The sequence below is a fragment of the Danio aesculapii genome, chromosome 22, assembly GCF_903798145.1.
Source record: "Danio aesculapii chromosome 22, fDanAes4.1, whole genome shotgun sequence".
NCBI lineage: Eukaryota > Metazoa > Chordata > Actinopteri > Cypriniformes > Danionidae > Danio > Danio aesculapii.
This window is the reverse complement of record NC_079456.1, coordinates 26,615,980-26,643,168: the sequence shown is the minus strand read 5'-3', so window position 1 is coordinate 26,643,168 and position 27,189 is coordinate 26,615,980. Positions and strand designations below refer to the sequence as shown.

Sequence of the window (27,189 nt, the reverse complement as noted above, 5' to 3'; positions counted from 1 at the left end):
ACAATCGAGTTCCTGAAGTTCAGACGTCTGGCTGGGCGCAAACTGTACGGACCAGGAGACTCCACATATGAGCGCTGGACAGTGATGTGTTGTTAAAGCTTGCCTTCAGGAGAAATGATTCCTGCTTAGGCAATGAAGTAGCCTACAAGCGCAGTCTCTTGTGGATAAAACAACGCGCGCTTGCTTGACGTTTCGTATTTTGTACAGGTAAGCAGTGCAATGATTTAGCCTACTATTTCTTGATATTCTGAATGTAAATAAGAAAAGTTAAATCTTTAATAGACGGATTACAGGTTGCATTAAACATTTCATGAAAACCTACATAGTAAAACAAATCTAGAACTTTGCTTTGACCTTTCAGTTTTGTAGCTGTACAAACACTGCTTTATTGCTTGCAGCTTAATGTCTGTTTTAAATCTTACGAGCTTCGTACTAGGTAAGCTAAGTCAATATGTCATAACGTGCAATGCTGCTTCGGTGATGAATGTGTTTGTTTGTGAGCTAGTTTTGAAGATTCCTCTGATTATCTCATTATCCGGTAGAATAAAACATAAACAACGAATGAATGAAAGTTAACGTGAAGCAATAAATCGTAAGTTATGACTTTAAAGTAGAATCTTAAAGCACAATACCTCTTATTTTAGACAATATTATACTACATGTGCGAGTTTGTTGGGGATTGAATTGACCCTTTAATTAGGGTGGTATTACCCATGCGCATATGTCAAAACACTAGATTTTGGAATGTTTACCACAACATGAAAATTATTTTTATCATTTATTCATCATCCACTCGTTCCGAACGTTAACTCATTTCCGTCGTTGACTTTTTTTTCATACAATGAATGGCTGCCGGCATTCTTCAGAATAACTTGTTTTGTGTTCAACTTAAGTAAATCGCCAAAGGTTTAGAACCACTTGAAATTAGCATTTTTTGGGTGAACTATTCCTTTGAAAGTTAGTCGCGTTCACCTGAGGAAAACACATCTGCCACAGTTCAGTTCACTATAGGCTATCAGACAGAAACAAGTGCTGTCAATCTAATTGCTTGTATAGAGCACAAATAGACGTTATTGCGCAAGAAAAACATCGGCAACACAATCAAACTGCTGTCAGATATATTGCTTTTGTATCAGCATCTCTATTGTATTAAGAGATTATGAAAAAACCTTATTATGTATCGTTTTGTTGGTCTATTGTGAATGCGATATCACGATATTATATCGAATCGCGATCAAATTTATGTCAATAACAATGATAAGCTCTGGACGTTTTTACTCTATTGATCTAAGAGCCAGTCACACTACAGAAATGTGCAACATTGGGAACCTAAAAGTGTGTTGATTATTAGAGAAAAAATTTCAGCTGAAAATATGTTATGCCATTTAATGGACCCTCTACTTTGTGGCATAAGTCGTTGTTGGTGTGTTCTTTTAAATCTAGAAGCATTACCAACTCAACTTATATCGAATTATATATCGTTATCGTTCAATATGGAAAATATTTATTGAGATTGCATTTTTGCAATATCGCCCAGCCCTAGTTTATACAGCTGTCGACTGGTACAACTTGTACAAAATTGACTCTCTTGATTTGCGTAATGTGCCAGAATGTGCTCCTATATATTGCCTTGAAGTCAATAAACTTTTTTTACACACCAAAATTGACAAGTAGTGTAAATTAGTTTAGATTCATGTGGTGTAAAGGAGATTTCGCTCAGTTATTCTGGCTTTTAAACCCATTAATTTCATGCTTCAAAGACTCAGAGGAGAAAGGTTTTTGTGGAGGACTCTATCAAGAAGTACTATGGAGCAAGGGTTGAGTGGCATGCTGAGATTCTGGCCATTCTTTTTTTGTGATTCTGAATAGTTTTGTAAATCCTCCTCAGCTGTACGCCTCTTTCTTGTGCTCAGTGGTTGGCAAGAGGTCTAAAGGAGATGTTGAAATGCTCGTAACCTTTAAATGTCAACTAGATTATTAAAACACATTTGGTGTAGCATCTGTGAAATTACCTGTTATGTAGTTTTGAACAAAATCAGAGGTTTCAGAAGGGATTTTTTGCAGCGACCATTATTGGTTTAAAAAAAAAACATTCAAATAACCACCTTTTCATTAGTTTCAAGAACATTTTTGTAAACAAAAAAAAAGTTTTTCCAATTTTATTTAATGGAAAACTTGTTCTTTATGAAACCAGAGATGAAATTTGCTTTTTATTATTCAGCAAGTCATTAAAAAAAAAACTAATTTTACTGACAGGAACCCGATATGCTTATCTTAAGATCCAAATGTACAAACTTTTTAAACTCCAAAGAACCTCATAAGCAACTCAAGAACTTTACTCTCTCTTGGAGAACCTGTGATGTTTGAATGAACTTTTACTGTAGGTATTTTCAACGTATTGCACAACCACGTTTATAGTGCACTCACTGACACTTGGAGCAGAAAACCCAAGTTATTATTTGTTTGCTTCATAGATATTGTTTATGAATGACGTCAAAGCACTCCAAGCACCAGCTGCGTTAAATCCGATCCGTTATTAGTAATCTGGGCTCCATTCCTTATGTAATGTGTGATAATAACTGCAGTACGCATGTTAACACGTTCCTCTCGGTTTGGTTGGAGATCAGCTGGCAGTCAGCCAGTCATCATTCGGGATAGGCAAACACTGAGGGGGCACTCAGGCTATGAAGGAGGGATGAGCGTATGAGAAAAGCAAAGACAGAGATACAGAAGGAGAACAAGCAAACATTCCTGACTCTGTGTCTCGGCAATTTAATTAAAGGGGTTGGTAGGATGTTATACTGGGCATTCGGAGATGAAGGCTTAACCCCCCCTGGCCAGGCTTGGACTAATCCCAAAGGTCAGCTAATAAGTGCTCGGGTCATGCCACCATGACAACTAAATAGGGGAGTATCTCAGAAGAAGCTTCCCAGTCGTAGTTAATAACGCCATGATGGACGTTAAGACACAGCGAGCAGGAATAAGTGTGTGCAGATGCTGAGTGAAGAATGACTTTAGTTAGACCATGGTAAAGTCAAGTGTCTGACATCTGATGATTATTTACTTATCGAAACCCAAAGATCTGCGCTTTTGTGTCTTGTGTGCAACTTTAGCTGTTGTTAAAGGTCAAAAACACGACACTTGTTGTTTGGTTTATGCCAATCGCTCAAAATCACTCAAATCTGTTGCAGAAGTAGTGACTGCCAAAAAAACAAACCCTCCTCCTCCCATTAAGACAGGGATTTGATTTTCTCTTGGTTTCTTAGTTCTTGAAGTGTTGAGCAAACAAAGAGTCGCAATACAAGTGTATTATACATGGAACAATGGAACAACATTTAAACCTATTAATGTCAGAAAGCAATTTTAATGTCAGTCATTCAGAAGTTGTACAGTACATCCAACAATTTAACTGGTTTGTATTACTGGTTTTAAAAATCACTTCCCCATAAGCACAGCTAGTTGATTTGCAGGTAAATGCTGGAAATGCTAATATTCAAGTGTAAACATTTGAAAACCGAATCATCCATTCATAAAATAAAACACCAACCTAACCAAACAGAGAACCAATCATATATTGGATGGTCTCTAACTCTTTATAATCATGAAGAAGTTGTACGTCCAACAATTTAACTGGTATGAATTACTGGTTTTAAAAATCACTTCCCCATAAGCACAGCTAGTAAGGAAAAGCTCATGTTGTGGCTTTAAGGATTTATTTCATGCATGTTCTGCCATGGCGTCCACTTGTAAAAACACAGTTTAGAGTGAAACCCTGCTGTGTGTGTGTGTGTGTGTGTGTGTGTGTGTGTGTGTGTGTGTGTGTGTGTGTGTGTGTGTGTGTGTGTGTGTGTGTGTGTGTGTGTGTGTGTGTGTGTGTTTGACCATGAGCCAAGTGAAGACAAGAATCAATGCCAAAAGAAACAAAGGAATAAAAACATGCATATAAAGCATGGCAGAAGTCTGTGAAGTGCTAGAAAGAATAAGATTGGATGCTGTACATAAAATACTATACAAAACTATACTATACAAATATGTCTCTTCTCAACATACTGTTAGAAACCATGTAATATTTTATATTGACCTTTTGTCATTTTCTGCAAATAAACGCTGTAAGGGCGTATGTATTTTACTGAAGTGAGCATTTAAAAAAAATAAACAGTTCATGTCAAGAGAAGCTCTATTTTTTAAAACTACAGTAAGAAGCGCAGTGAGGTGCTTATGGTGCATTTTACACAAAACGTTGAGCGCTTATTGTTTTTTAAATAATCCAACACCTACGGCTGATTTATACTTGCATGCCCTGCGCATAGCTGTGCATTTATACTTCTGCGTACTGTTTGTGTTGCTCTGCAGTAACACTTCCAAAACACTAGCTGGCAGAAGGTTTTTATGTTCTTCTGTGTTGAGTTTTTTTGTGGGTGTTTTGTTTTTTTGTGATTGCTACAAGTAGCTAAAAGTCGCTCATTCAGAGGCGGGAATTGTTGGATGTGCAACAATTTTAATCATAAGGTAAACACAAAACAAAAGTTTCCATTTCAAGTTCCTTTTGTGACTCGACACTTAGTAACACTCACTCCATCGGGCTTGCGGCTCTCAGCACCACCCACGCTAGTCACCAGTACCAAGCTGAACAATCATAGAGTTACATTTTGAGGCTTTGCGACCTCGCGAAGACTGCGCCGGACCATACACATGAGCATGACGAAGAAGTATAAATCAGCCTTTAGAGAAGCCCTTACAGGTGAGCATTTTTAGACTTTCAGCTGCGCAAAAACACTATGGCATGCACAGATAAATGATACTATTATCATGTAAAATTTGAAAAGGGTAAGCTGTTTTTACATAGCAGCAGCACAGCCAATAGTGTGAGTTTAGGCTGGAGTTAAATATTCAGTTGCCCTATAGAAAATCAAAAGAGCGCTGAGGAAACCTCTTTGGAAACAGTCATTATTTATTTTATTTTTTGGGATTAAACTGCAGACTGCATCACGGCACTTAAATCATCCTAGGTGCAGTAAAAAGGCTTCTTCAACTTTCTAACTTTTTTTCTTTCTGACTATGAGCTGTAACATCTTGTTATTCGCTTGAGGATAGAGAGTTGTGTCGTTTGGCCGCGTCTGCTGGGTGGTGTTCAGGTTTTCACAAGTTAAGAACAGCAAACATCCGTCTAACGTCTTTCAAATGCAGGCGCTCAGGAGACTGTTTGATCAAAGATGATCTGTTTCTCCTATTACTTTGCCTGATGCAGGACTTATATTAAAGTTTTAATAAAAACATTTTTAAAAATGCTGAGTAGCGTTGTGGTGTTTTAAATAGACCATTATACAGTTCTATGTTAAGTAAAATATCAGAATGTACTAAAAGACAGATTGAGATACATCAATGTGGAGCCAACGTTTTACACACAGTAAAACACACAGTGGGGGAAATAAGTATTCAACATGTCACTATCTTAAAGATGCCTCTCGTATGGAGAATGACATCACATGTGTTGCTTAGGTGTGATTTTTATTTATTTATTTTTTTTCACAGACTTCAACAGAGTGTAAAAATCTTGATAGTTCTGTGGGTCTCATCTATCAAATTTGATCTTTATTTTGTATTTTAAATTGGATTCAAGTCAGGTGATTAGCTGGGCCATTCTTCAGCTTGACTTCTTTCTCTGAAACCATTTGAGTTTCCTTGGCTGTGTTTTGGATCATTGTCTTGCTGAAATGTCCACCCTGGTTTCATCTTCATCATCCTGCTAATGTAGATGTTGGACTGAAGCAACTACAGTTAGTTTACAATGAGGAAGGGCAGAGGGTTGCTGAACAACTACTGAGAGATTTCAGCTGCTGTCTGGGCTTTACTGCCTTTCTACACCTCCCTTTCTTCATGTGTTTAGTACTTTTTTCCTGTGTCATTTTATTTTATAACGCATAACTTAATTTGTATACTTATTAGATTTGTTTTCTTTGCATATGAATTTCTTTGGCTGTTATCAACATCTGGGGAATTTTTCAAGTCAACAACATCTTTAGAAATATGTTTTCTGAAAAAAATGGTCACGTGTTCAATACTAATTTCCCCCACTGTATATATATAATTGCACTTTCTTTCTAATCATCAAAAAAATCTGTTTCTATAAAAATATTACAATTTTCAGCACTCATTATATTAGAAAATGTTTACTGATTTATTGGTTGATTTCTAAAGGGTCATATGATACTATACGTTTAATATTCAGCTTTGCAAACGCATAAATCACATTTTAAAATTTATTTAAAAGGCAACATTATTTTAAATACTAATAATATTTCACAATTTCACCTTTAATGCAACTTTTGTGACTTTTGAAAACATTTAGTGTTTATTAATTAATTAGGTAAACTTGTTTATTACGTAGTTAAGTAACATTAAATTAAGCCTAAATTAAGCAATAATTACTACATGATGTGAATGTATCTCAATATGAAGCTTGAAAATATTGAATGTTTCATATTGATTCGCAAGTAAATGCTAGAAATTCTAATATTCTAATGTAAACGTTCGGAAACATAATCAACCATTCATAAAATAAAACATCAACCTAACCAAACTTAGAGAACCAATAATATATTTAAAGTGGTCTCTTACTCTTTAAATCATGTTTGAACAGTCTGTCTAACTGAAAAAGCTCATTTTTATTTTATTGCATAAAACAGAAACATTTTCTCAAGAACAGTTAACTGCTTTTAAGCATTAAAGTCAATGGTGTCCTAACAACATTAGATCCCACTGACTACAAAAAAGCTTTTGTGTTGCACAGAAGAAAGACAGTGATACATTGAGCGAACGATGGCAGAATTGACAAAGTTTTGAGTGATTAAATCATCTGCACATTCACGCGGCAAAGTCACACAATCAACTTGTGAACACTAGAGTCACACTGAGGTCACCGATACATTAATTTTGGCTGTGCGCGCTTAAATCGATCAATGCAGCAATTGAACTGTCTCAGAATAAATTCATCAGCAGACTGCCAGGACACGATCAGATAAGCCTTTAAAACACATACACACACACACACATTGCACACACTGTCTTTCATTGCTTTTCATTGAGCTGCAACCATACACAAACAGAGTAGTGTGCTGAAGAGTGATGGAGGGCTACTCTAGTATTTAGTTACTTTAGCCACGCTTACACCATGTCTACACATTACAAAGAAGCGCTGCATCTTTCAAAGGAGGTAAATGTTCTTCTAGTGAACCCCAGTAGGAACAGGTCGGGACAGGCAGGCAGAGAAACCGATTTGGTCTTGTTCCAGCATACCTTATCATCACTGAAGCTGAACCGGCATTCATTTGTTTAATTTAATGGGCTGCTGAATGTAAATAGATCTGCTATGTAACTCCAGACAGCGCAATACGATGATATATATAATAAACAGTTTTTCATTTTATATTACGCTCTATCCTTTATTTCAAAAATTCATTGTTTACTCTAAGGGTGCACTCACACTAGGCTATCCGAACCATCCCTGGGCGCATCTTCCGGTTCGTTTGACAAGTGTGAGTGCTTCGAATCGGGCCCAGACACAGTTCAGTTGGCCGGCCCTGGCTCGGTTGGAAGAGGTGTGCCATATCGCAGTTCGGTTGGGCTTTGGCGTGGTATGCTTGTAGTGTGAGTGCAAAGTGTGCCTGAGGCCGAAACGGAAAACGTGACGTCACTTTTAAGGGACTGTTTTATATGGATTTAGTAATCATTCTTACTTCTCAATGAATGCAAACTGTCATAGTTTATTAAAAATACAAACCCCTCACTGTCTGTGGCCATCGTTTGGATAACCGCAGGTAGAAACCAATGCAATTTTATGACAATTCGTAACTTTTTATTTAGTGGCTAATTCGTATTCATTTGTACTATCTCATTTGTACATTTTAGTACAATTTGCTCATTCCCAATGAGAGGTAGGTTTAGTGGTGGGGTTTAGGGACATGACAGTTTGCTTGGTAGCTCGCCAGGTATGGTGTTGGACTTTGGTGGTGGAGCAGGACTGGGGTTTGAATCTGGAAAAGGATGGTTTCAGAAAAAAGTTAAATGAAACCTAAAAACAGCAGTCTAATACTTTGGTAAAAGCACTATACGGCAGTGATGGCTTTTCTCTTCTACTTTGCTTTTGAAAATACTTTTGGTTGGGTTAAGAGAAGGGGCTGGGTGGGACAATAGAGTAGGGTCTGTCTGCAGAGGGTGTAACTTGTAGTAGAGGTGTAACTTGACGTTACTGAGACGCATGTTGCCGGCAAGATGGCGCTCTATCCATCACAGTTATTAACATGAAAACCTGCCCCAATCCTAAACCCAACCATTATAGTTATTAATGTCTACACCTTCCCCAACCCTAAAGCCAACGGTCACAGTTATTAACCGTGATGGTTGGGTTTAGTTGTGGACTTAGTATAGACGTTATTAAGTCTATACCTACTCCACTGTGCACAAACGGCCACGAGTTGGAGGCTTTCATACTTGACACGCTCGGTACTGTTATTTGCAACCACAGGAGTTGACCCCGAGTAGGCTAACTATCAACAAAACGGACAAAGAAGTCAGCGAATGGAGTTGCGTGAATGAACATAATAATATATCATTAAATAGGATGTGGATAAATTTGAAGAAAACGATTGAAACGTTTGCTGAAAATGTACTCTGGAAAGTATTCTTGCCAACAACATGACGTTGTGACATCTCACATGGTTCAATGCGATCTCGATAACTGCAAGTTACGCCTCAGACTGATACTCTTGTAGTAGTATGCTAAAATGTACATAGCAGTTTCGTAAATGGCACTTATGAGAAAATGGCCTCCGTAACATATTTGAGATCGCCAAAAAAATGTACATGGCAGTCTCTAGTTAATTTGCGAACACAAAAACTGCAAGAAGACGTAGCAACCAGTACATATTTCTTGCATCTCAAAAATGTAGCTCTCATCTCCAATGAGCCTGGGTGAAAAACGTTTATGAAAAGCATTGTATTGTTGTGCATGCTTCAATCAAAAAAACTAATTTAAATATTCGTCAGCACATCCCTCTTAGCATTAATTAGCTATGAGTACGCCCACACCAAATCTGCACACGCAGAATTCCGCAGATTTTGAGCCCATCATTGCTTCTGTTTATTTACTTGTGTAAATGTGTAAATTTATATTTATTCAGTTTATACATTAATTTCAGTAATATTATTGACTAATATGAAAATGTTAATATAATTTATTCACAATACAGTTTGTAAAGTCATATTTTCTCTCTTTTAGTAGATATATCATATGAGAGACTTGCTTTGTTTACCAAATAAAGTGGATCTAATTGGATTTGCATTGTAAACATTAAATACAAGTTCAAAAGGTATTACTAATCATTTCATATATTAAGGTATTAGTTATGATACTCCCAAAGTCATTCCACATAAATCTGCAGATTTTTAACAAAATTCTGCACAGAAATAGCAAAAAATGTCCGCCTGGCCCTAGCTATGAGGAAATGATGTGCAAAAATAAAGCTCCGCCCCCCACTAAATATTCAGTTTCAGTTGGAAGTACATCAACATAATGCAATAAAAGTCTCAGCAACTTTCAGTTCACGCAGACTTTAAACTACAATTTCATGAATTGCAATTGGTCAATTATTTTGGGAAAAGAAAGATCTAAGTATTTTCTTTTCTGTAAGGTTTTAAGGTATCTGATTTTTGTCTGTATTTGTTTGCGTTTAATCAAGCTCATAAAAATTAATAAAAATATGTAAATATATATATATTAGTATTTGGTAACTATCGGTTATCTGTATTGACAAAAATCAATCAAATTCAGTGCAACTCTAGTGCTGATGAAATTTGAACAATTTTTACATGGTCTACAATACACATATAGAGCCAAAAACAAACTGTACTTGTGCCGATACACACAAAGTCTTAGTAGTATTTTGATTTGTCATTCCTTTGCGTTTTAGACCGTATCATTGGAGTTAAACATGTATAAAACCTGACGATCATCTAAAGAACTTCTTGTGTTTCAGTGGAAGCGAGGAAATCTGACCTTTTCAACCAGAGAGATCATATGCTCAGTATCACAAATGTGATTATTTGATTTATGACAAAGATATTGTGCATAGTGGTTCTATATTTCAGATGCGCTTGAATTAGTGCTTTTAGATTTGGTCTGTAGAGCCCCTGACACACAGCTGAAAACACAGCTGGTCAGAAGATAGGACACCCCCTGCGGGGCAACAAGGGGGCGGTGGGCCGATTTGTTCCAGCACGTCCCAGCTGGGAGATATTTCCTACAGTCTTTCTTACGGTCTATTCAATCAAATTAGTTTATCAACTTTTAATTCATATTTCCATATTTATTGGAATTATGAAATATTTAGTTGACCTTTAATTGGATTTAATTCTAATAAGTTATTGCTTTCTGTGCAGCCACTTTATATAATTATTTGCAGTCATTTTGTAGCTTATACTGATTTAATATTGCTTTTCTCTCTGTCTAGTTCAGTTCAATTCATGTTACATGTTGGGTTCACATTTAATCTGAATTCAAATCAAAATCAATTCAATCTGCTTAACTTTCCTGACTTTGTTGTATGCAAATGGTTTTCAAACAAAGCCATTTTCTCTCCCACTCACGTAATTTTTGTTTGAATTCACATTCAAATGCCATTTAATTTAATTTCAATATAATTCAGTTAACTTTTCATTCACATTGGTCACTTCTAAATTCAAATGATTGCTTTCCATGCAGTCGTTGAATGGTTTAATTTTAATACGTTTTTTCCCCCTGTGTTGATCGGTTCAGTTAAATTCATGTTAAACTTGTTCACATTAAATTCAGATTCAAATCACTTGAAATCTGAATCTTTTCTGGGAAATGTATTGCTTGATTTAAAATTGTTTAGTGAAAGTTTTTGCTCCCGTTCAGTTCACACTATTTTCATATCCAAATTCAGATTAAAGCTTTCTGGGGTCCGTTCTTCATACCTCGCTTAAATAATCTAAGATGATTTGACAGATCCTGGATCTTTCAATCTTGATAACTGATATTTGGCTAATTTTGTTCTTCTAACAAGTTCGCAAATCAGATTAAAATGTCTGGATGAACTAATCTGAGATCGCTGCGTGTGTTGTGAAGGACAGATCTATCGATTCTCGAAATCATGATCTGCAATGCAAAGATTGGCTGACGGCACAGCAGCGTAATGACATCATCTGATTAATATTCAATTATCCATGTGAGCAAAATTACATCAAATTTGTAGTAAACTGTTTGTTAAATATGAAACGCAATAACTTTCCACATTTTTTGTTGGCTGCAGGCTTTACACTCTCATGTGTCGAGTATTTAGCAAGTTATCGCTATTATTTTACAATAAGAGTGGATTTTCTTTATTATAGTAGCATAGACCTATTTAAGTTTCTTAATCAGTGAAAGCATTTACTGGCTGTATAAATTAATTTTGCGTCAAAAAATCATTTTGATAACAGTAAAAGAGTGCAACTTTTGCAAAGCATCAATTCAAAAAAGCATCACAGTCAATTAGCTGTCAAAACATGTGCATGACTGCGTAAATTACTATTCCTAAAAAAAATAAGTTGAATATTGTGCATGTCTATTATCATACACAAATTGTACTAAAGCTGGTACACAAAATTGTGCCATTTGTATTTAATAAGTCCATATTAATAAATGTTCTCTTTGAACACCTTGGGGAGAACCACCTCGTGACAGTCTCTTAATTCAGAGTGCAGATTGCATAAGTTTTATTTATATATATTTTAAACTTCTATGAAATATATATGCTTTTGTTTACTTTAAATGTACATATATAAATTTTTAACTATTTTACTATTTCTCAGGTGTATATAACAACTACTACTTTAAAAAGATATCAGAATTCGGTCCATACTTTCAGTATTACCTTTGCTTGAAAAGACCCGATCGAATCCTGTTTATATGAAATCTGTTTGTTAGGTTTGAGCTATTAAAACTGTTGCTATGACAACAACACTCGGACGACTTTTGAAGAACAAAACGATCCTGGATTGTGTCAAATAGTCAATAACCAAATCCAGCTCATTGATTAATCCAGCTAGTTGAGTAATCCACGTACGAAGAACAGATCCAGTGGCGTATTGTTTCAGTTTATTTCAGTTCACTTCTCTTTCACATTCAGATGATTTTTTGATGCATTATTTTATGCTCTAATTGAGTTTGTTCTAATAAAACAATCCACATTTTAAGCTGCGTTTACACTACTGAATATTGCAGAATGAATGAAAACTCTCCTCGTTCAGACTGATGTTTTTACTGTTTTTCATAAATACAATTTTGACCACACTGTACAGCGTAAAACATTTGATACTTGACCGTTCGCACTAACTGGGCCAGCGTATATATGTCTTTTGGTTGAGCAACGGTTATGTGAGTGTAGCTTGACAAATCAGGGAATGATATGCAATAATCTTTCAAAACGCTTGGTTTTCACGATTCAAAGTTTCTGGTTAGTGTGAACACCAGATGTAATTGTAACAACTGTATTTTGAAAACATAAACACTAATGTAAATGGCACCTTCATTTCAAATTTGAGTCATTTTGATGGTTGGTGGTTTAATAATGGTACGGTGTGACTGTTTGAGTGCAATAGTTTTTGGGTTTTGCACCGACGTTTTACACCTGTGCAGCGTGAATGAACACGTGACGACACCTGCTAAACTCTTTGACACTAAACCAATGGTAAACATCATTAGCACTCAGGGTTTTGACTGTTGACTGACACTAGCGCCTACAATCTGTGTACTTGCAAATGACTCATGGTATTATGATCTGTGGCATCGAGCCAAAAAAGTGTTTCACTTGACACCCAGCATGTTGCGTACTCCACTGCAGTAGACTGAATGACAATATGGAACGTGCTAACTTGAATAACTTGCTGCTCGAATGTGTTTAGCAGGTGTGCAAATGTTGAGTTGGTCAGATAAATATGTGTGTGTGGTGTGAGTGTGTTTGTTTTTCTATGAGAGATGTCAAGGAGAAAGCTGTTATTGTTACACATGGATTTCATGTGAAGGGAAGCCAAAAAACAAAGAACTAAACCTGCAGAAAGACACACTGTCAAGGACAGAGAGTTCTCTGCCTCACTACAGTTTGACAAATATTACAGCGGTTGGACAACATAATGTGCTTTTTTAGGCAGCAATGTAGTTGTTTAGATTGAAACTATGCAGTTTATTTATAAGGACAAGGCCTATTTTAAATATTTATCATTTTGGAGATTCAGTGGCTATTAGCTTGTCATTGAGCAGAGCAAAAAGGTTAACGTTCTGCTACAAGATGGCGACAGAGACAACCTAATAAGGGCTTAGGGGAGGAAAAACTCCAAAAATGTCAAAGTTTTACAGCTGATCTAATCATTACAAATCAGGTAAGTGACATTTTAAGTCGATTTCTCACTTTTGTATGTTGTAGTGCTGTATTTATACCACAGTAATCTGGTAGTGTTTGCTTTGCTTTGTTAATTAATTAGTTGCGATATCCCGATTGCAACAGAGAAATACTGGGAAATCTCTGTACATTGATGGCATTTCATGTCGTTCAGCCTTATAATCATAAGATGTGAGCAAAATCACCTGTTTTGTCCTCACTTTAAACAGTATGCTAGAGAATCATTCAAATACTAGCTCTAAAGTGATGTTGGTGAATTAGTAATGGTTTCTGTTGTTTTGATCGTCAGCTGCAGATGTGAATGAATGGCGAAAGAAAGTAGTTCCTCGTATAAAATGATTTTTAGACTCTCCGTGTTTGATTTTCTTTTTTATAATCACAATTATGTCGTCAAACTGTTGTTAAACAATATATATATATATTAAAAATTGTCAAAATTAACACAATATTCACAATACAAAACAATATTAGTCACAATATTGGAGTACAGTTTTTATGCCTTTTTTGCATGAAGTTACAATGAAAAGTGACAGATGCTTTCATGAAATATAAAGAATCTAACTCACCATGAGGGGACCTATTTTGAAAAAAAGTCACTTTTATAAGGGGTTTAAACACATTTGTGTGCCAACAGTCTGTGAATATAGCCAGCTTGTAATGATAGAAATTTATAAATAGTTTTTTTTTTTATTATCACACTGCATAAAAAAGTGCAGAAATACTTTGATCGACATTTTCCTTTTGTACGTGTCATCTGAGCGGGAAAGCCCTGCCCATTAGTGATGAGCTCTTCTTCATAGGAAGTCAGTCTTGTTTTTGAATCTGCCACTATGCTGACACATTGGCATTTGTAGCTCCGTCCTCTTTTGAAAAGAGCACAATCTCATTTGAATATAAAGCGACAGTCACTAAAATTGCACAACTGAGATTAAAGCCTCAAAGGGGTCGTTATAAAACATTACACATTTGTGGACAACAAAGACTTATTTATATCCTGTAAAAAGGGGCATAATAGGTTCCCTTTAAAGCTGCTTATACAACTCCTTAAAGCTCAGTATGAATTCATAACCTTTACAATATTAGAGAATGACTTAATTTTATCTTTTAATATATGGGTGAAAATCCTCTTGATGTCTTATTCAGATTTTGTTTCACAATTAAATTAATTAATAGTCATCCAGATATTTTTATTGTAAAATATTTTGTACTAAATTACCATACATAGAAAGGCGCAGAATGAATGTGAATCATGTGCACACAATGTCATGGCTGCAGATTATGCTACCTGACAGCATGCTAGACATAGCAGCAACACCATTACGGCTAATCCAGCAGCAAATGCGCTCCTCTTTCAAATGCAGCCCTTCAGAAAGAAATGTGCAGCACAAAAGGAAGCTAAGAACGGCAGAATGACATCCTTCTTAAACACACCCATCTAAAAATACCTCTCGTGCCAGACATGCTATAGTTTTTTTCAGTCGCTCTGGTGCATTTTTCACATTATAAATGACATTTTTAAAAACCAATCTTCACATTACTTGTGTGCATCATAGAAGCAGTTTCTTGTTGTTTTGAACAAGTTGTGTTTGCTTTTGTATATTCAGGCAGCTATTTACATTTCCTACATTATCAATTGCTAATGTCATGTTGCTGAAAACGTATTTTATAGTTCTCTGTGCAGTTGTCGAACCCCTCATAACATCTACTCCTCAAGTCATTGAATGCACAATAGTTAATCTAGTTGTCATACTTAAACTTTCAGGAATATTTTTGAAACATTTCTCAATTCATGTGAATCTTGACTTTCGGATGGATGGAAAAATGGATTAAATTAATTTATTTCCTCAAAATTCTACTAACTAAAAGATTTTTTGAAATTGTTGCAAATTATAAGTATTCACACTTTGCTGTGAAGCTCTAAATTGAGCTCAGGTACATTCTGTTTCCACTGATCAATCTTGAGATGTTTCAGCAACTTAATTGTAGTTCACCTCTTGTAAATTCAGTTGATTGGACATGATTTGAAAAGGCATACACCTGTCTATATAAAGTCCCAGGGTTGACAGTGCATGTCAAAGCACAAACCAAGCATGAACACAAAGGAATTGTCTGTAGACCTCAGAGACAGGGTTGTCTCGAGGCACAAGGCTGGGGAAGGTTACAGAAAATTTTCTGCTGCTCTGAAAGTTCCAATGAGCACAGCGGCCTCCATCATCCGTAATTGTGGAAGATGTCATGAAACTTCATGGAAGATGTTTGGAACCATCAGGACTCTTCCTTAAGCTGGCCAGCCATCTAAACTGAGTGATCGGGGGAAAAGAGATAGAAAAATAGACAGATAGAAAGAGATGGACAAAAAGATTGATGGATGGGTAGACAGGCAAAAAGACAGACTGATGGACGGATGGACAAAAAGATAGATGGATGGCTGGATGGATGAACAAATAGACAGAAGGATGGGCAGATGGACGAACAGACAAAAAAAGAGATAGAAAAATAGATAGACAGAAAGAAAGATGGACAAAAAGATTGATGGATGGATAGACAGACCGACAAAAAGACAGACTGATGGACGGACAGACAAAGTATAGACAGACAGATGGACGGACATATAAAAAGATTGATGGATGGACAGACAAAAAGATAAACAGACAGGCAGAATGATGGACGGACATACAAAAAGACAGAGAGACAGACAGACAGACAGACAGACAGACAGACAGAGATAGATAGATAGATAGATAGATAGATAGATAGATAGATAGATAGATAGATAGATAGATAGATAGATAGATAGATAGATAGATAGATAGATAGATAGATAGATAGATAGATAGATAGATAGATAGATAGATAGATAGATAGATAGGCAGTCACCTTTGTAACAGTATATGACAGGCTGGCGTGTGTCAGCGGCATGTGTTAGTTGGTCTACTTTTGTCTTGTTAAGTTTCTCACATTTCACTCAGAAATGCAGAATCTCAGTGGATGTGCTTGACTAGCAGGTGCGCACATGCACACAGAGTAGACTGTAACATGAACTGCCTGCTGCCTCTGGGCAAAGCTGAGGCTGGATGGTGCACCTTTATTGCACCTAATCCTGTTTAAGGCACTCTCCACCTTTTAGTGTCTTTTGTGTGTGTTTGAGAGCGTCTTTGTCTGGAGGATGGGAAGTGTGTGAGTTTGTATAAACGCTACAGCTGAAACTACTTGTTAAGTGCATCTAATTATGGTTATCTTATAATCAACCAACAAAATCTGATCCCCCTTATACTTTTTTGGTTCTTGTCAGTGTAGCATTAATGAATTGAACAACTTGTCTTTGTTTTCTGTTTAGTTGAGTCTGTAGAACATTCCTGAGTTTGTTCTTTCCAGATTCCATTTCTTCATATTTGTGATTTTAGTGCACATCAGACTAGAGCAAATAAGCTTCTGTAGTTTGAGGAGGCTTTGTTGAGGTTGAAGTGAAAAGTCACAGTTGCCCTGATCAATCTGTTTTGGATTTTAAATAAGCCACATGGTCATGAATGTGATTCAAGCATGCGTAAACACAAACAGTCGCTTACGGGCATGCACACACTTGCGCAGAATCCACATTTAAGTGCAGATGCCTGTTTCTCTTTTGGTTTCCCTCCCTCAAGTCCTCCCCCTACCCTAATCACAAAACAGTTACTTAATGGGAGCTTGCTGTCAACCGGAGAGACTGCACCAGTGCATTCTGGGTAACACAATCCAGCTGTGCGCAGGAGTTGCTGACGGAAATGTGTATTTACTTGTATGTGTGTGTTTAGCTTTGAGTAATATCATGACAGTAGCATTTTATTTAAGGAAACGAGAAGTCACAACTCTCTAATAGTAATAGCAACTCTCTAATAGTAAATGTTAACCTATGAGTGTGTTTGTGTGTCCCATATTTTACAACTGCAGCTTAATTGGTCAACTGAAACTGTCAAGCTCATGACAAAGAGCTAAGATTTACTAGTTGTTGCAAATTACCATGTAGCTGCTAGCTACTAAAATAAGACAAACGTTAACTGTATTTCAATGTACATGTAATATTTTTTGCAGTAATGTGGCTAAATATCTAGGAAAACAGTTAAATACACTGCAAGCTACAAACTTTAGCAACTGTAGCTAAATAGTTAATTAGTAGTGTGTGGACTAACCGAACATCAAGCCACAATTATCTACACTACAAGCTACTAAAGCTACTAAAAACAAGCAGTTAGCTACAAGCTACTTGTAAAGTGTTGCTAAATATTTAATTAGTAGTGTGTGGAGTAACCGAACATCAAGCAACAATTAGCTACACTACAAGCTACTAAAACAAGCAGTTAAGCTAAAAGCTACTTGTAAACTGTAGCTAAATATTGTATTAGCAGCATGTGGAGTAACCGAACATTAGGCAACACTTAGCTATACTACAAGCTACTAAAACAAGCAGTTAGCTACAAGTTACTTGTAAACTGTAGCTAAATATTTAGCAGTCGGTGGAGTTACCGAACATCAAGCAACAATTATCTACACTACAAGATACTAAAAAAAGCATTTAGCTGCAAGCTACTTGTAAATTGTAGCTAAATATTTCATTAGCAGTGTGGAGTAATCGAACATCAATCAACAATTGACTACACTACATGCTACAAAAAACAAGCAGTTAGCTACAAGCTACTTGTAAACTGTAGCTAAAAATGTTATTAGCAGCATGATGTAGCTAAATAGGCCTATCTAGTATATAAGTTAGTTACACTACAAGCTGCTAGCAAACTGTAGGCAAAAATGTTAAAGCATGTACTGTAGTACAGCTAATTTTTAGCAAAACAGTTGGCTACAATGCAAGCTACTAACAGTACAAAGTTACCTGCTCTTCTACTACTAAATTGTTATATTTTTTGAAGTACATAGTATAGCTAGCAACTTTTAGCAACACTAGAAGCTAATAACAGTAAACATTTAACTACACAACAGTACAGGCTGCTTGTAAAAACTGTAGCTAAATATTTTTAGCAGCATATGATGTAGCTATAGTAGATATCTACAATTTAGCTACGCTACAACCTACTGGTGAGAGGTTGAACTATTTGTTTGATTGTTTTTATACCTTTTTCCATTCAAAATTTCGCTTGAAGTTGAATGTAGCACCACTAGGTTTTAGTTAAGTTTTTTACTCTCACCAGTCTGTCAAATTAACAAATTTCACACACATGCTGTTATTTTTTATACCTATTTTTATACCTACCTATTTTTGACTTTGTGGTTTCCATTTTGGGTGAATGTATTTAAAGCTTTGCCATTTAAAAGCTGTTTTTATTGGAAGCATGAAGAATACAAAAGAAGAAGTAAATGACAAACCCCCACGCAAATGCAAAATTCTGTGTAAACAGGGTCATTCAAATTAAGGCTCTCATATTGTTCTCTGGGCTTTCTAAATCTTACTTTATCAACTTTTTGAAAAAAAAACATACTTGTTAGAATTAATGAGAAATCTACTATGAATGCAAATGGATGTTTTCTTGATCTCTCATTCGGTCTGGGATTCATTCATCGTTTACGGCTTATAAATAAAATGAAGCCAAGCCAAACCCAGAGGGAGCATGTGTCTGAGAGTTGGAGTGAAACCTGTGTGTTGATTTTTGGGTGTGTGTGAGCATGCCAGTGTTCTTGTGTTTAAGGCTAAAAAGTGTCATAAATCATCAGTTTGTTGTAGTTAGATTGACAGTTTTGGGCAAAAATACTTAAACAGTTTTGTCTTTATAGTGAATAGAGGAAAAACTTTCTTTTACTTTAATTGTGTGTACAAAACAATAGACTATTTTTCAAAATATCTGAAAAGATTATACATTTTTAGTTGAACTCGTCCTTTTGTATCACTAATGCTGCCTTTATAAGTTACATGCTGTACATATGAGGCAATAATTTATAGGTGACTAAGATGTATGACCTATAAAGTGAACAAAAGGTGTCTTGGTGGCTTTTAGCTCTGCTTTATCTGCAACCTCCTGCCACCCTCGTCAAACCTGTTTTCACGCAATCAGTTTTGACAGAAGCCTGGCAAACAAGCACATGAACCCTGGAACAAATAAAGAGAGAGTGAGAGAGAGAAATGTCAAACCCACTGGAGGCCCCATACCTTCCTGTGATGAAGATAGATTTTTAGGGTTATTGCAAAATTCCTGCCGTGCCGGTGGGATTGTGAATATGAAGGAGGGAAAAAAAAGAACAGAAGGAGGGCAAAAGACAGGAACGTAGCAACCCTTCTTTAATGAAAAAGTTCTAGTTTCTATACAAAACTCCAGCAACCTACAGAGAGCCCAAGTATGGTGTATAGCAATAGGAGAAGATGGAACATTCAAGGGATGTGCAAAACTACAGTTAAAAACATAATCACTGAAACATTAAAACTTGATCTGTCAGATTATCTATAAAGGGAAATTAAATAAGGATTAACAGACTCGTATAAAAAGATTGCATAATTATGATTCAATTATGCTAATTGGGCCAAATTGAATGTCACATCATCTAATCACTAGGCAAAGCTGTTAAACTCATACATACTTACTATCCTTCCCATGCCTGCAGGTTCCTGTTAAAAATTAGCTGGCAGACTGGCTCTTACAAGCAACAAACTAGAAGATCATTACCAGCTAAGGTGGTGAAGTAGATTTTTGGGAAGTGCCTATTGTCTTAAGTGTTCCAGTAGACTTCAAACATAATTGAAAAATGAACCAAAATGATGTAATTTCTAACCAAATTTGGTCAAAATAATCTTCTTTTTGAGTTGGTTTTGGAAGTTCAAAACAGCTCATCAAAAAGTGAACTTTTGGGCAGTTCGTTTGACCCCCTAAAAACTGAGCTGCCATTGGTCCATAACGATTACGCGATCAGTGAGTGTTTTCTGTAACTCCACCTTCTTTGACATGTAATTTCTTCCCTTCAATTGGTTTCTATTCATAAGGGAGTCAGACAGGAGAACAACATACAAAAAACCAAACTAGAAACGTGAATGCACTGGAGAGTGTAGTAGCGGAGCTGGTACACATGTACCTATACGATCAATTCTGGAGAAATTATTAAGGCACAGAGGAGTCACACCGGACAAGAAACTCACCTTGTCATGCCATATCTTTTCTATGATATTGCGCACACTGATGGAACCATTCGGTGTCTGCTCGTTGCAATTAGAAAAAGATGTGACACTGATGTGGTGCTTTTTGTGAAGAAAAATGTTTGCCAGATGTCTATGAAACCATTCTTCTCTCTTAGCCACCATCATATTCTTTAGAAAGCAGCATGACACATTTTGATCCAGATTTTTTGACAGATTTTTTTGCCAATGTAGCTGCTGTATTCTATGATTTTTTGTACCCGTTGGTTTCTAGTGTGGTCCTGGAAAAGCTCTGTTTTAAGGGCTATTTAGCCCTTCCCCTCAGCCCTTCAAGCTGATAAGAATTTGGGACAATAAGGGTGTACGCACACTAGGTACAGTTGCCTTGAACCATGCCGAAGTGTGATTGTTCCCCCTTCCCTCTCCCCCGATGGCCTGCACTCACACTGCTTTTTGCCTTCCGAACCTACAGTAAGCACACTTACGTCATTGATGCGACTGTTCAGTTTAACAGGAAGAGAAGCGCTCTCACACAGCACAGTGGAAATTTGTTTAGTTATATTGTTTCAGTCGTTTAAGATGCAGTGACACACAGTCAAATATTTTGCCGAACAGATCCACAACTTTTAATGTTCATAAATTATAATAAAAGTCCTCATGCTTGCACAAATTAGGAGGTTTGCTGAAGGTGCAGCTGACGTGCAGTGAGGGGTTTGCGTCTTTAATAAACTACGTCAGTTCGCGTTCATTGAAAAGAATGATTAATAAATCCATATTAAATAGTCCCTTTTAAAGTGACGTTGTATCTTCAGTTTCAGGCATGCTTTGCACTTACACTACAAGCGTACCACACCAAAGCCCAACCGGACCACACTGTGGCACACTGCTTCCAACTGGGCCAGGGCCGGCCAATTAAAGCATGCCTGAGCATGATTCGAAACCCTCACACTTGTCAAACGAACCGGGAAACGTGCACGGTTCGGTTAGCATAGTGTGAGTGCAGAGTAAGGGGAAGGGTTAAGGGTTAGAATTGGACCTTACAACTCCGCCTACTGCAGCTCAAGGTTTTTGAGTGTTTTGAGTGTCAGAGCTTTAGGTTCCTAGGTTGGACCAGCTAATAAGTTGGAGAATATCATGTTAAAAAACAGACACATAACTGAGCCAAACATTCTTCTTCATCTGAAACGTTATCAGATCAGATAATAAAAAAACACAGAATGAGCAAATATAATCACAAGACTATGAGCAAATATAATCACAAGCTTTCCTAATAGCCAAGCCATTGCCCTTCAAGGGGAGGAGGAAACGAAAGGGCAGAGAAAATAAGATAAATGGTTGATGTGAGAAAAAGAGGCTCACAAAAGGAAACACTGACAGAAAAAAGGATGAAAAGAGTGAGTGTACCTGCCAAATGAATAGTTGTGCATGTTCTTCAATAGAGCGGCTCTTCAGCAGCCAGGACTCTTGTTGGAACAGTAAACTATTCTTTGTACACACAAACATACACATTGTTTCTTCAGTGGTGGAGAAGATGGAAGAGGCTTGGTCTATCCTTTTGTTGCTCTGGAAATCAAAGACATCTAAGAGACTGTCTATTGTCAGACACAAAATGAAACGAGGACTTCAATTGGGAATTAAGAGACTTACAATTTTTGAAGGAGCTTCATCCACTTATGCTACTAATTAGGTTTATTTTTTTCTTTTAACTTGCTACTTGTGTCCAGACATTTTTAATTGTCACAATATAGAATCAAACAGCATTGTGCATTTTGGCTGGACACCGCATTTGAGAAGCTGGGTGGCCTGTGCTCTAAGACACATTTTGGGTTGAGGTCTAAACTCTCACAGATTAACTTATTAAGCTAACAGTGGAAACTGTGCAAGGAAGGTCAAAAGACATTCAGTCAAACTGGCCTCAAACCACAGTCTTTGTAAAAAGAAAACGCTGATTTAAAATATTTTTTAAAAAATTCAACCAAAACACAAAAGAAGTTTCAATTATAGAATCATGCAACTATTTATTCATTTTACTTAGGAGTCACTAGTGGTCCTTCTGATTTAATTCAGAACAAACTCAAAAACACTTTTACAAACTTTGTAGGTATTCATAAGGAATAATACAGTGCTATGAGTAAATGGGTAGATTTTTCTCTGGAGTGGTTGATATGCAATAATCAGCTACAAAAGTTTAAATAGGCATGATAGTTCAGGTCATTCTAACTGTCACAGAACATCAATGTTTCGTGCAGGTTTATGGTTTCTTTCTCTTGTTGTATTTGGTGTTTGATGTAAGCAAGGTTGTTTAAAGGACAAACAATCTGTGAAATATATACAGTAACAAGATTATTTTCTTTTTCTATTGCAGGGATTGATCACAAACAAAAAAAGACACTAATTGACAATGTGGCCATTATCTCCCCTGACTCATCTCATTTTGCTTTACTTATTTTGTGGGTCTCTGAGCATCAGATGTCCTCATGATTGCACATGCCTCCCCAGTAACAACATCTTCTGCGTCCAGAGGAACTTGATCTACATGCCTCGTGGCCTTCCGTCCACTGGAAAACAACTTTATGTCTTTCAGAACAACATCAATATCTTGCAACAGCAGGACTTTGTGGAGCTTGGCGAGCTTGAAATGTTGGACTTAAGTCAGAATTCCCTCAGTGAAATACCCGATGGTGTATTCAGCCCACTCTCCTCTCTACACAATCTAGATCTCTCCTCAAACTACATTACTCACATTTCCAAAGACAGTTTCATTGGACTTGTTAACCTAGAAAGGCTGTATCTCTACGGTAACGTCATCCAGAACATTCACCCAGCTGCCTTTGAGGGACTGGGGAACCTTTTGGAGCTGAAGCTTCAGGGGAATCAGATTAGTGTGTTGCCTGCTTTGCGGCTGCCCAGACTGCTCCACTTGGACCTTAGTTATAATAGCATCCCACCTCTTGTAGCTCAAGATTTACAGACACCACATCTTGAATCCCTTAAAATAGCTGGATTGGGGCTGACCAGTCTGGATGAGGAGCTGTTAGCCAGCCTAGTAAATCTGCACGTTCTAGATGTTTCTCAGAACCAGCTTGTAGAGATACAACCTACACTAAAGTCAATGGGAGGACTACGAAACCTAAATTTAACTGGCAACCCTTTGGGATCTCTGAAACATGAAGACTTCCAAAATTTGGTCAATCTCCTTGAGCTTGACTTAAGCAACCTTAATTTGCAAGGCTTCCCTGAAGGATTCTTCAGCCTTTTCCCCAAACTTGAGAAGCTCACTGCAGCTGAAAACCCCTTTAACTGCCTCTGCACACTAGCCTGGTTCCCAGCATGGTTAAAGGATGTACGTGTGGAGCTGTTGAGGACGGAGGAGACTCGTTGCCACTTTCCACCAATAAACTCAGGAAAGGTTTTGGAAAAGTTGGAACACAAAGATTTTGGCTGTCCCACAACAACCATTGAGCTAACAAGTGCGGGGACAAGTAGTACCACAAGTAAACCTACAAACTCCTCTACACAATCAGGCACAACACACGTCATTCCTCCAGCACCACCAAGTGACATATCCTCAGCAGACGCAGACAACTTCCCTGTTTATCAGACCACCGCTTTCCCCAGCATTATCATGGAAGATTCTGAGGAGGAAGGAATTATGTGCCCTCCCAATATCTGTCTAAATGGAGGAACATGCATATTTGAGTCAAATGGGGTGATTGTTTGCTTGTGTCCACCTTCAATGTCAGGACTCTATTGTGAGATTCAGAATGAAGCTATGCTTCCCCCGCCTTCACCTCGAGTTTCTCTCGAGACCATCGCTACAGTCCAGCCTAACACAATCAGCTCCCATCACATAACCAGCACTTCCATTTCATTAGACCTTCACCGTTACATACAAACAAGACCACACATACGTGGAATCCGTCTGACGTACAGTAACTTGTCAGGTCCTGACCGCCGACCATTACAGCTGAATGTGCCTCCAACTTACCCTGAATACACACTTAGAGGGTTACAACCAAACAGCACTTATTCTGTATGTGCTAGCCCTTTGGGAGAGCCTGTCCATGTCTCGGTTAGTGCCTGCATGGAGGCTCGCACAGCAGGAATCCCACCCTCCTCCCATGAGCCCAGCGTTGACAGGACCGAACCTTCTTCCTCTCTTATACCCATTGTGGTAGCGGTGGCAGTGGTGATGCTGGTTGCCACAATAGCTACTGTGGTTGTCATCTGCCGCAGGAGGAGACCCAAGGCTCCAGAAGACATGGACTTACATGAGACATCTCCTTTAGAGTTGGAAGGAGTAAAAACCAACCCAGAGAATGGACTGACACATCCAAAACAAACCGACATCACGCCTTCCCCATCATTAGCACTAAACAGCTTGGAATATGATGTACTTTTAATACAAGGACAGTGTCCAGCCAACAACAATATAGCTTGTACAAAAGCTTTATATGTGTAAAAGCCAAATTGCGCAATTCATACCTCCAGCTCACAGAGGGCAATGTGCTCCATGACCCCTGCAGGCGGGTGCGATGCAGACACTAGACAGACTCTGCTGGGTTGGTGAACATTTTACCGCATCCCAGCCAAACGCTTAAACTGACTGCCAGTATTTAAACCAGATGCATGTGCCATCTTAACTTTTTTTACAGATACAACTTAAGTGCCTTTTATAACTATGATTATCAGAGGATTTCTCTCTTAAGAGGTGCCCAGACATTATGCAGTACACGGTGTTGCTAGGCTGGAAAACAGGCTTTAGAGGTAGCTGGCTCTGGAACTGGTAGACAGGAGTCAGAAGTTGTGGCCTGGACGCCTGGACTGTTTTGTTGTCCAGAAAAAAATTGCACTGATCAGAGACACTGGGACTGTGCCTAAAAGAGGAACTGAAAGTGTTCAGTCTCTTAGAAGATGCTTCAAATAGGTCAGCATCAAAGCATCCCACTGTCCCTCTACCCCATCTATCCTGCACGGGAGATTATTTGCTGTGAAAAACACACAATGAAGTGACATTTTCTTACTTTTTCTAGTTTACGCTGTTTTAGCTATGTAATTACAATGTTTTTTGTACAAGGAATTGTTCAACTTGGAGATTAATTCTGTTGTTTACTCACTCTCAAAGTGTTCCAGAACTGTGTGAATCTGTATTAAAGAATGTCAAACATCTTTAGAAAGACATTAGCATGAGTAAATAGCTATGTTTCCATCCAAAAGTACAAATTTGATTTATGTGCAAAACTGAAACATCGCATAAAACATTGGAGAATAATAATAATGGACTGTTTCTATACTGGATTTCACAATGACCAATATTTTTAGCATGTCCATTAAAGCCATCCCATCACACCCATTCATGATCTGTTAAAACAAAATCACTATTTTTTGATGCACATACTGGAATTTATTCTGTAAATGTGTTTCCATTATAGTTTTGCACATTTTTTCTTATTGGATAAAAAGTTTATTCTACCCATTTTTCAGAATTTATGCATATTTTTCAGTTTCTATTAAGAATTTTTAAAGTGATATTCCAAAATGCACATAAAATGAGTGGATGGAATCATAGCTAATGGGCAAACTTTTCCTTTCAGTGCCATTTCTGTGTCTTTTTTTATGTAAGTTGTTGCGTTTGTTTTTATTTGTAAACACGTGACTGTAGCAAACATTCTTTCTCCTCATACTGACTCTTCTGAATGAAAACAAACCCACTTCACTTAATTTCTCCATCTTTGCTAATGTCTGACAAAGAAACACTTTGCAAGACTATAAACACCCGCAGACATTTTTGACCTCAACAAATTCCACACATCAACAAACAGACTAGTACTATATAAGGAGATGGATAACAAACGCTTCTAACAAAGCTGTTTTTTGACGTGCCAGCTTTCTAAAAATGCCCCGTAGTCATAATTCAGACTGGGCCCCAAACACAGGCAAACTACGGAAAGACTTCAAAGCCAGATTTTTTTGGTATGTGTTGCCGAGCTGAACGCAATTTATGTTGTACAACACCGCAAACTAGTCCAGATGGCTTTGCTCACTTGACTATGAAAGCTTACAATGGTGAAGTGATTGTACTTTCCACGGTACAGTATTTTGACATACACCAGGGTACTAAATAATTCAACAAATATAAATTTGTAAAGGAATGTAACAAGACCCATTTACAAGGAGATTGACTGCTTCTTTTTTCTTTTCTGAAAGCTCCGAGCCAGATCTGTCATTGTGGAATTGCATGTTTATGTGTATTATCAACTCAGTAAGTTGTGTTAAGAGAAATGGAGCCAGTACTCTACTCCAAAGTGAGGAAAGGTCAATTGTCAAATTCTCCCCATGCTCTGTCAATTTTTGTAGCCCTGTGTATCACATATTTGTGACCGTATGTCGTGTGCAAACTGAACATGACGACGTCTTAGACATCTAAACATTTGAACTGGAAAGAGGACACAGCACGAGGGGCTTCAAATATTTGAAACATTTTCAAAACTGCTTTTATGTTCCAAGCTTGCATTGGGATGCTTGCTGTTTCTCTTTTGTGTTGTGCACAGAGCCAAGTCTTTTTTATGTAAAGTGTGTACTTAAATGTGATGTCTTTTGAGAAATTAAAATGGAAATGTTTTGTGA

The 27,189-nt window shown here is 37.3% G+C and overlaps 1 protein-coding gene across 1 annotated transcript; it reads left to right on the top strand.

The window, feature by feature from the left end:
• vasna (vasorin a) lies at nt 1-27,189 on the top strand. Its single transcript, XM_056447651.1, has 2 exons — nt 1-207; nt 22,928-27,189. The coding sequence occupies exon 2, from the start codon at nt 22,964-22,966 to the stop codon at nt 25,022-25,024; it is 2,061 nt and encodes a 686-aa protein (XP_056303626.1). The 5' UTR covers nt 1-207; nt 22,928-22,963; the 3' UTR covers nt 25,025-27,189.